Source organism: Geospiza fortis, unplaced genomic scaffold (assembly GCF_000277835.1).
Source record: "Geospiza fortis unplaced genomic scaffold, GeoFor_1.0 scaffold55, whole genome shotgun sequence".
Taxonomy (NCBI): domain Eukaryota; kingdom Metazoa; phylum Chordata; class Aves; order Passeriformes; family Thraupidae; genus Geospiza; species Geospiza fortis.
The window spans coordinates 6,179,816-6,189,882 of record NW_005054308.1 but is presented as its reverse complement, the minus strand read 5'-3'; the positions used below and the strand labels follow the sequence as shown (position 1 = coordinate 6,189,882).

General features: G+C 56.4%; 1 protein-coding gene across 3 annotated transcripts in view; it reads left to right on the top strand.

Moving 5' to 3' along the window:
• Positions 1 to 5,114: 5,114 nt before the first annotated feature.
• TNIP1 (TNFAIP3 interacting protein 1) overlaps positions 5,115 to 10,067 on the top strand; it is an 8,355-nt gene continuing 3,402 nt past the window's right edge. Inside the window, exons 1-8 of one of the 3 annotated variants that reach the window (XM_031066847.1) lie at positions 5,115 to 5,283; positions 6,283 to 6,405; positions 6,709 to 6,791; positions 8,763 to 8,954; positions 9,129 to 9,223; positions 9,302 to 9,383; positions 9,623 to 9,712; positions 9,957 to 10,022. In XM_031066847.1, coding sequence (XP_030922707.1) covers positions 5,151 to 5,283; positions 6,283 to 6,405; positions 6,709 to 6,791; positions 8,763 to 8,954; positions 9,129 to 9,223; positions 9,302 to 9,383; positions 9,623 to 9,712; positions 9,957 to 10,022 — 864 coding nt within the window. In that variant the 5' untranslated portion in view covers positions 5,115 to 5,150. Of the gene's footprint in view, positions 5,284 to 6,282; positions 6,406 to 6,708; positions 6,792 to 8,762; positions 8,955 to 9,128; positions 9,224 to 9,301; positions 9,384 to 9,619; positions 9,713 to 9,956; positions 10,023 to 10,067 lie in introns of all 3 variants that reach the window. The other 2 variants (XM_031066846.1, XM_031066848.1) reach the window with 2 other exon arrangements.

Genomic DNA, 10,067 nt, shown 5'->3' with positions numbered 1-10,067 from the left:
GCCACGGCCTCAGGGACCCCCCTGTCCGTGCTGTTTCCCTTTGACTTTTTCCCTCTGGGCCAACCGCGCGTGTCCGCAGCGGATGCTGATCCAGAGGTTTGAACAGCTGGAGTAGGGATGGCAGCATCCTCTTTTGGGAGGGGGGCACAGCTTGTCTCCCCCTTTGCACTCCCTCAGTTCCATTCAAGACCCTCACGGAGGGCAGAGAGAAAAAAAAAAACAGAAAAGATGCTGCCTGTCACTGCTGCTTTTGGGTGAGAGTAGCTCCAGATGGGACTCATGGGGGTCTGCATCCCCTCAGAGATCTGGTTATCCTGTTCCCGTGTCCCTGGCACACAGGTTGCTCCCTGTGTCAAGAAGTCAAACACAGCCTTTTCCCTTGAGCAGGTTATTCCCATCACTTGGGTGGGTTATTCCCAGCCCCTGGGGGAATGGGAGCTGTTCTGCTGCCACAAGCTCTTGTGGAGTGTGCATTTCATGGAGAGCGCTGTCAGCTAAAGCATTCCTGAGACTGGACTTTGGGCACTGGAGTGAATTCTGGAGACAGGAAGGCTCCAACCAGGCACGTCCTTGAGAGCTGTTTCTGTGGTGAGGTGAAGCAAGCAAGAAGAAAACAGGAGAGGCTTTTTGCTGCCTTTGGCATCGTTCCTGGTTCTGCAAGAAATCCCACGACGCCCTTTCAGCCCGACCTACGCCAGGCAGACCTATTTAGCACGGGGCCGTGGGTTGTTGCTTGCCAGCAGCTGGTACAAAACTCTCGTGGGTGGAGGAAACCGAACCATCTACTCTTGTGGCATTGCAGATTTTGTTCTAAAGCAGCAGTTCTTGCACTCTGGGTGGCACTTCGCCGGTGCAGCTTTGTGGTGTCACTATCTGCTATCACCTCTCAGCTGAAGCACACCAAGCTGGACAGCAGGAGCTTGGAAGCAAGGAAAAGGCTACAAGGAAAGGGGTGGCTGTGCCTTGTTCTGCTTTGGAGTGCTGTGACAAGCAGCCATGATGCTGCTGAGCTCTGCAGGGAGAAGTGGAGCAGGCAGGATGAGCCAGATGTCTTTGCAGCAGAAGACAGGGTCTTGCATAAATCCCCACCCCTGTGCTGCCAGGAGAGCACCACCACCGTGCCTGGCTGCATGTCCTGCCTGCATTGAAGCCTGAGCCCATTCTGAGGAGATCTGCAGCTGTGTGTGGTCAGCTGTGTTTGTAAACCTGGCAGACCCAGGGAAATGCTTTATTTTCTTTGTGAGCAGCCTCATCAGAAGCAGGTTGTTTCATGAAGCCTCTTTGGAAGGTGGGTTTTTGAGGCAAGAGTGGGATTTCTGGCTGGGGGACATCTTTAATACCTGCTGTGTTTTGGGTAGGGCTCTTGCCTTTCCCGCCCTCTCTTTGTGGCGAAACTGGCTGGAAAGGAGCACACTGCAAGTGGAGGTTCAGACATTTCCCTTTGAGACCCGAGCCTTGCAATGCCTGCTTTCCTCTTCTTTTATTACTCCCAGGCCAGTGGACTGCAGTGCCCAAAAAGTCTCATTATTGCTGCCTCCTAAAGCAAACTCTGCTTTTGCTTTCCCTCAAATGAGACCAGTCCAGGAGTGGTTTTCCCTTGTCTGGGAAGCTGCTGGAGCCCTGTATAGAAGAAAGCCAATCTGGGGGCTACAGTGTTTTCCAGTAAAATGATGAAACAAAGAAGCAAAAAAAATCACTCCATGGTGTCTGAGTGGCTTTTGCTTTCCCTCTGAGGAGGCACACTGGGGACCCAGCAGCCCCAGCCATGGGAAAATGATGCTGGCAGCCTGCAGGGATTTGCTTTCACCTCCTGTGATCCTGCTGCGGAGGAGGCTTCCTGTGAATCTTCTGCACTGGAGTAAGGAAAAACCCCTTCTCCTTAGGGGGTTCCCATCACAGGATGGGAATTGAAGGGCTGCCAAGCTCTGGGAGGCTGCTCCCTACCCTGGGGTCACTGCCCAAAGCAGCCCCCCAGCAGTGCCAGCCCCCTCCTGCACAGGCTTCACATCCTAAGCCTTGGTATCTTCAGTGTTCAGTAATTTTAAAGCAGGAATCGCATCTTTCTGCCACTTCTGCATGGCTGGAGCAGTGATGGCTGTGCCAGTGCTCCGTGTTGTTCTGGGTGACAGCAGTGACAGCTCCAGCTCACTCCCAAGCCACAGTGCAGCTATTTAAACACCACTCTGCTTTCATCTTTGCCCACGAATCTGCTCTGCCCACTCACACTCTCATTCTCTACTTTTGCTGAGTCGCCTTAAAAATTTGCTACCTAGAGGTCTTGGTGTCCCACATGGAACCAGCAATGCCCACAGGTGCCCGTCTGGCAGTCTCTGACAACAGCTGGGCATGGAGCCAGTGAGCTGCAGCCACGGTCTGAGCCTGGCCCTCAGCCCCCAGGGCTGTGAAATATTGTCAGATCACCTTAGGAACTGTTGACTGGCAAAGAGGGAAGTGTTTTCTGGTGGTTTGGTGGTTTCTGCTGGAGTTTGTGGTAGTTGTGTTTTCTTTGCGTATCTAACCACCGCTAGGTGCTGGTATATGGTCTCCTCTCTCCTCCACTTGTGTTTTTATTGAAATGAGGTTTTTCACTGTAAATCTCACCTGTCAGAACTCTTAAAGAAAAAAAAAAAGCACAAAAAGCCAAGACTGGGATTGGTGACTTGGTCTCTGGTCCCCAGGGTGACCTCTCTGTTTCAGCAGCGCCTTGCAGAAATTGGACTGTCCCTCCCCTCCAGGAAAACCCACCCTGTCCTCAGTGGTGGCCTGGAATGCTGTGGAAACCCCTCCTTCTTGCTGGCTATTGTTTGCTGTGAATTTGTGGCTGGTCTGTGCTTGGGTCAGCTGGAGATAGTCCAGTTCCTCTCCACAGCTGTTGTTTGAAAACAGCTCCTGTGGTCCCTTTGCTGCAACCTCCCTGGTAGGGTACAGACCTTGAGTAGAAAAGTTCTTGACAGACTCTTGATAACAGGGAATATCAGAGGCTTGCAATGGCTCCATCCAGCTGGGAGAATATGGGATCACTGTGAGTGAGCTGTGCTGTTTGGCAGGGTGGTCAGTGCAGCTGGACTCTGAGGGATTCCTGCAGAGGTGCACAGGGGACAGGTACCCCCCATGTGCTATGGGACAAGGCAGAAAACCTCCAGGTTTGGGGTTTGGCATTAAGAGAATGAGGACTGGTATTTCAGGCTGCTTCACAGGACAGGGCAGCTCTTCCCTCTTCTTCCTCCTCTTCCCACCTTCCCTGACACACACCTGGGCTCATCCCGGTGCAGGATGCAGATGCCCCACAAGGTGGTCACTGCAGGGTGGGTTTGGTACCCAGCTCCTCCCAGAGCCCCAGGTCTGGAGCAGCATGTGGTGACTGGACAGCAGTGAGAACAGGCTCAGGTCCCCAGCCAGCCTGTGACACTGTCCCCATCCTCTGCCAGGCTGGCCAGGTAGCATGGGCACAGGTGATGGCATTTCCCAGCTACGAGGGTCCCACTGGGCTACGTGCTGGGCTCATCCATCCTGGCCCTGGTCACTTCTAGGGATGGGGCATCCACAGCTGCTCTGGGCAGCCTGTTCTGGTGCCTCACCCCCTCACAGTAAAGAATCTCTCCCTAATACCTGATCCCTCTGTTTAAGGCTGGCTGTGACAGTGCTGCCGTCACTGGGAGCCACAGCTCGGAAATGGCCCTGGCTCTTCCACAGCTTCCTGTCAGCTGCTCTGGGCTCCAGGAATAGCCTCTCCTCAGCTCACGCCACAACACACAGCTGGGCAGCTCCCAGTGGCACTTCCAGCTGCTTGGGATGGGGCCACTGGCTCCCCATGAAGGGAGACAATGGAGGGCTTGGCAGCACCCATGGATGGCAGGAGGATGATGAGAGGCACCAATGCATCTCCCAGAAGCAGAGAGCTGCTTAGGCCAGGCCCAATTCCCTGTCGCTGAGGCAGGCATTAATTGCTGTTCCAGTTGTGGATGCTGCCAGGTGACAGCTGTCATCTGGAAAGTCCCTGCCGCTCCCTGGGAGGCAGGTCATCCAAACTGGAGGTCAGCCTGGATCACTCATGGCATGAGCATTAGTCTGAGGTTCAGACAGTTTCGGGTACAGACTACCCCCTTCCCCTTTCTAAATGCCTCCTCTCAGCCCTCTCCTGCTCACCAGCTGTCTTGGCTGGGACAAGAGCCCTTTGGGGTGCTCCTGTTGTGCCCCCAGGCAGCATCCCAGCTTCAGCTGGCACCAGGACCTTCTCAGCTGCTGCTCTGCTCCATGTCCTGACAAGCTGGCATCAGGGGGGATAGTTCTGATAAGTTGTGCTGTGATTCACAGCTGCTGCTTTATCCCCCTAGGAGATGGGTGAGACCTGGAGCCAGGATCCTGCCCAGCTGTCCCCAGGCCAGACTTCAGCAAGGGGGAGGCCTTAGGCCACCCACAAGTGCAAGGGACTGGGAAAGCAGTCAGCATCCTGCTTGTGGGTGTTTTGTCTCCTTGGGCTTTGCTCCCAGCCCGGCTCATGCCTGGATGTTCCCTGTGCCCAATTCAGGAAGCCATGCTGCTGGCAGCCAGTTTTTCTGGCTGAGCAGGAGGACAGAGTAGGTCACTGCCTGGCTCCTGGGGCTCATCCCCCAATACTGCCCAAACCTCCCCTCAGCTGCTGGTTGAGGCTTTTGGAGTTGCAGACACTGCCTGTCCCCAGAAAGCCCCTGACAAGCCTTCATGCACCCCAGAAATACCATGTGTTGAGCAGGATGCCCTGGTGACAGTGCCAGGTTTGCTCTGGTGTGGATGAATGCTCCTGAGCTGCGTCTCCATCTCTCCTGGCACGCAGCAACCAGGGGTTGCAGCTTTCTCTGTGCCTGCATTGCCCTGCATGGGTGAGAGCCAGCCCCAAGTGGGGCTGCTGGTGATGCCTGCTCGTGTGACAGTTCTCATGGCCCTGAGTCACCCCACACGTTCTCCCCAAGCAGGGCTGGAGGGGGAAGTGCCTTCACCTGGGTCACTTGTTGGCTGGCTGGCGAGCAGTGAGGCACCAGCACAGCACCCTAGAGCCCCACACAGCTGAGACCAGGGGACTGTGGCACCACCAGGAGCTAGAGAAAGGTGACACCGTGCTCCATTGCCTTGCAGGGATGCCTGGCTGGGAGGCAGGCGACTGAACAGCAGGCATGGAAGGGAGAGGACCCTATCATATCTATGACCCTGGTGGGGGCTCAGAGGAGAATGGATCCATGGCCTTGGAGCGGCTGGTGGAGGAGAACGCCCGCCTGAAGGAGAAGATGCAAGGGATCAAATCTATCGGTAACTGCTGCGTGCCAGGGGGATGAGATCTGCCTTTGGGACAGCCCAGCCTGTGCCCACAAAGCCAGGGATTGCTTGCTTGCTTGAGGAAGGGTGCTTGTAGAAGCTGGGGGTCTTGGCACTGGGGCAGAAGCAAAGCTCTCCCTGTCCTGGAGGGTTGAGCAGGATGTCTGAGCTTTTTCACATGGCAATGCAAAAGGAGCAAGAATTTTGCTGAACTTCTGGGGTGTTTCATGCTGGAATAAATGGCTGGAAAGAAGAGACAAGTGCTGAAGCAAGGACAACTCCTTGGAGTTCATGGGTGCTGGGACCAGTTCTGCTTTTGATGAAAATCCCCACCTCCTGCAAACCCTGTTGGGCCAGGGGCTTTTCCCAGGTGTTTCTCAAGGAACCTGATGTTGAGTGCTCCCTGCAGCAGCAGGAACATGCCAGTGTTGAAATGTTCCAGCTGAGTTGTGCCACCCTCTTTCTTCTCCTTGTCAGCCTTCCCCCGCTTCCACCCCCAGTTTTGCTTTCTGTCTTGTGAGCCAGCTTCCTCCTTTGAGTCCTGCTTCTGCAGCCGAATTTCCACCTGCCTCATGATTCCTGTCGTGTCACCATGCCCTTACCTGGGACAGGGACTCACTGGTGTGACAGCAGCCCCCCCTCATCGGAGGAGGATTGCATTGTTCATGGCAGACCCCAAAGTGGGGAGGCTGGACCTGTAAGATCGCCACTCAGGCTTAAATTTGTCTCTTCTTGGAAGCAGAGGAGAGCCACACTGGTGCCTTCTGCCTCCTGTAACCAGTCCTTGTGTGTCAGCATGAGGATCTCTGAAACCAGTGAGCCGCTGATCCAGCTTTGCCGTTGGATTTATCCCAGAATAGTTGTTTCCAGATGGAGAAAGACTATTCTGGGTGCTGCTCCAGCCAGATGGGGTTTTTAGTGCTAGTGGATGGGGCTGCTGCAGGACAGGCCCTGGGGGAAGGAGGCTGAGCACCCTTCTGTTGCCCACAACAGGAGAGCTTCTGGAGGAGTCCCAGGTCGAGGCATCCAAGCTGCGGCAGAAGGCAGAGGACCTTGTGAAGGACAATAAAATGCTGATTGGATCATCTTCCTTGGAGGACTTGGTGGAAACTGGAGGTAGGAGATGTGAGGCTCATGGGGGAGGAATAACCTGATGGCTCAGAATCCTGAGCTTGGGGGAAGGGAAAGGCTGTGCAAGAGACTTTAATGAAGGTCCCCTGCAGCCATGTCATCTCTGCAGTGTATCAAACCACTGCCATCCTCCCTTCTAAAAGGAGGTTTCTGTCCCATCCCCATAGCTGGGGTAGAAATCATCCATCAGCCTGACCTTGCAGGGGTGTGCTGTCTGCATCCCTGTGCTGGGTGGAGAGGCCCTGCTCTCCAAAAGGCTCATGGCTGCCTCCTCTCCCCTCTCTGCAGCCGTCGGCCCTGATCCCAGCTTTGCACGGGCAGCCCCGGGCAGTGCCCAGCCGGACGTGGAAGCACAGAAATCACCTCCCACTGTGAGTCTGCTGAGTGTGGAAGCTGCTGCTGGCATGGCTGCAGAGCGAGGCACTGTCCATCTAATTAAAGCAAAAGGGGGAAGCCTTTAGCCTCTAGAAACAGGGATGAACCTGAAAGGAGGGGTCAGCTCCCCTGCTGTACTCCTGGTGGTCCCTCTCTTTGTGTGATGGGCATCCTGGGCTGCCATTTCCTGGGGAGCTCTGATCTGCTGTCTCCCCTTGCAGGGATCCTCCTCAGAGTTTGAGATTGCTGCCATCCAAGCACAGGGTTTTCCCCAGGAGGGCAGGGGAGCAGCGAGTGGCCCTGCTGCCTGCAGGATTTGGTGTTGGCAGGTGGGGAGTTGAGCCAGTGTCAGGGGTTTGGGGATGTGCAGGGCTTCAGTGCCCAGGCAGGCACCATCAGGGCTGGCTGACCCATGTCAAGGAAACCCTTGGGCAAAGCACAGATGAGGGATAAACTGGGTGAGGGTCCTTCCCCAGACACAACTGAGCTGGCTGGGCCTGGGTGAGGGGCCAGTGAAGCAGCCCCAGCCAGATGGGGACAGTAGTGTCTGCAGATGCCACACAACAGTGACAGGAAGAGCTGTGACAGCCCAGGGAGCTGTCAGTGATGCTCTGATTTTCAGCTGGTGCCCACATTGGGTGGGAAGACCAGGCCTCCAAGCCCTGTCATTGCTGACAGGGTCTGCCCTAGCCAAAGAACCTCTGTGTGCTCCATTTGCTGCCATCTGAATGCCCTCCTGACTGTCATTGCCCCATCCTGTCCTGCTCTGTTTTTTTGTGTGATGGAATGGAGGGGAGAAGGGATGGGGAGCCCGAGGGCAATGAACATTAGCTGGCACCAGTAACAGGACATGCTCTCATTGCACATCCTGTTCTCATTGCCCAGAGACACTCTTGGAGGGGTTGGGTCTTACTGGATGCTCCTGGGGTGCAGCTGTGAGGTGATGGAGAGCAGAATGGGATCTGCTTGGCCACCAGCTGCTGGTGCCTGAGCCAAGTCCAAGCCATATGCCCACACCTGGATTCTCCCAGCTTGGGTCCTCACTGCCTCCCTTGCCAGCAGACATGGTGGGAGGAACTGGCTGTGCTGTGCCCCACACACACCCTCCCACAGCAGGTTTGGGGCTGTAAACTCCGGGGTCAGGGTGCTGGGGACACACTGGGCTGCCCTGTGGTGCAATCTGGGGCATTCCCAGCGGCAGCAGGTGAGTCAGTGGGGTTGGGAGTGGAGCAGGCATAGGTGTGCCAGCACAACCCCAGCTCCTCCCAGCAGTGCCGTGTGTGCCAGCTGCTGTGCCAGCAGCACCTCCTAGGCTATAGAGGAGTTAACCAACCACACCAGGGGAGCATAAACCTCCTGGGGACACTCCCCATGGGCAGGGTACACCCTGACACTGGTGGGTGTGACCTGGGCTTTCCCAGCTGCTGTTTAAATCCGGTGCATCACCCACTTGGCTGTCACCTGCCAAAGGGCTTGAGTTCCTGGTGCCTGGCATGCCACAGCAGCAGGGAGCACAGAAGTAGGACAGGTGGAAGGAGAACATGGGAATTGGGGTAAGACCACCACCCCTTCCAGCACTAACCAGGATTTACGTAGAGAGGGCAGTCTCAGGAGCTAGGATTTTTAGTCTTGGTGCAGATGGGAAGAGCTCAGGTGAAGGAGACCAAGGGTGGAGATGCCTCCATTGCTGTCAGCGATTTGAGTGTGTTCTGCTCAGACTGCCAAGGGGCACAGGGAATCCATGAGCTGCTCCTCCACCCAGGGACTTGGTGTGCCATATCCACACTGGGAATCAGATCTTTACCAAGCTGCCACAGTTTTTCAGCGTACTGAGAGGTGCTGCAGAGTGTTTTGGTGCTCGCCCTGCTCCCCACCACAGCCCAGATGGGACAGGAAGTTGATCTGCCCTAAGAGGAACTTTACAATGCTCCTTTAGCTGCTCTGACCACACTTGATCCCATTCCCAGGACTTGGAGCAGGCACCGAACGAGGATGCCAACCTGCTGCCCCAGCTGCAGCAGCTGGAGAACACGCTGAGTGGCTGTGCCAAGGAGGCCAGCAAGGACCAGGTCTTTGTGCGCATGGGCTACATGGCCTCCGAGCTCAAGCGCTTGGCCTCCAAGGTGCACAAGAATGAGCAGAGAACGTCGTTCCTGCAGGTGAGCAAGGCCTGGCCTGGCATTTCATGGAGATTTTCCCCCTGGTGTTTTTTCCCTCCAAACCGATGCTGCTCACCGTGAGGTGGACACCTACATCCTTAGCGTGGCTTGGTGGGAGGTGTGGGTGGCCCAGGGCTGGCCGTGGTCCTCACGCTGCCAGTGTTCACCCTGCAGACGTTGTGTGAGACGCTGCACAGTGAGAACAAGGAGCTGCGCACCAAGCTGGAGCACGACCTGGAGCAGAGAAACCAGGCTCTGGAGAAGCTCAGGTGAGGATGGGCTCTGTGGATGGGGACAGGGCTGCCCTGGAAGCTTCTTCCTGCTGACCCTTCTCTTCCTGCCCACAGGTGTGAGAACCAGGAGCTCCGGAGGATGGTGACACTGAGCAGCCAGGACAGTGGGAAGAGGGAAGCTGCTGAGCAGCAGCAGGTGAGGAGGCAGCATCTCCTTGGAGAGGGCTGGGAAGGAGGCAGGGAGCCCGCTGACACATCAGCAAAGATGGCCTCATTTTAATCGAGCCCCCAGTTTGTCCCAGTGTGACCAGCAGGACTTCTCAGGGTCTCAAGGGGATGGGGGAGGTAGTGGGAGGGGAACTGGCTCGAGTTTAGCCGGCCTCGGGCACAGCCTCCACAAAAGCCCTGAGGGTCCCCCCCGTGCGCGTCCAGCAGAGCGGGGCCATGGTGGAGAAGGCGCCGGGCAGAGAAGAGCTGGAGGCCAAGGAAAAGAAGGTGAAGATCCTGGAGCACCAGCGCAGGGAGGTGAGGACCAGGCTGGGAGGGAGGCACCACTAAGGAGGCGGGGAGTGGGCAGAGTGGGCACAGGGCTGGGCTGGCACCGAGAGACTGGGGCAGGGCTTCAGAGCTGCAGGGAGCACTGCTGGAGCTGGGATCTCCATCCAGCTGGTCCCCAAAGTGCTTTCATGACAGGAGTCTGCTGGGGACCACCACAGCTGGTTCATAGCAGGATTTGGGCTCCTGTTCAGCCATCCCTCTCTCCCTGCAGCTGTTGGAGGTGAATAAACAATGGGATCAGCATTTCCGCTCCATGAAGCAGAAGTATGAGCAGAAGGTAGGGCTGGGTGCTCAGGGCTGGGTGCTTGGGGGGCACATTCCT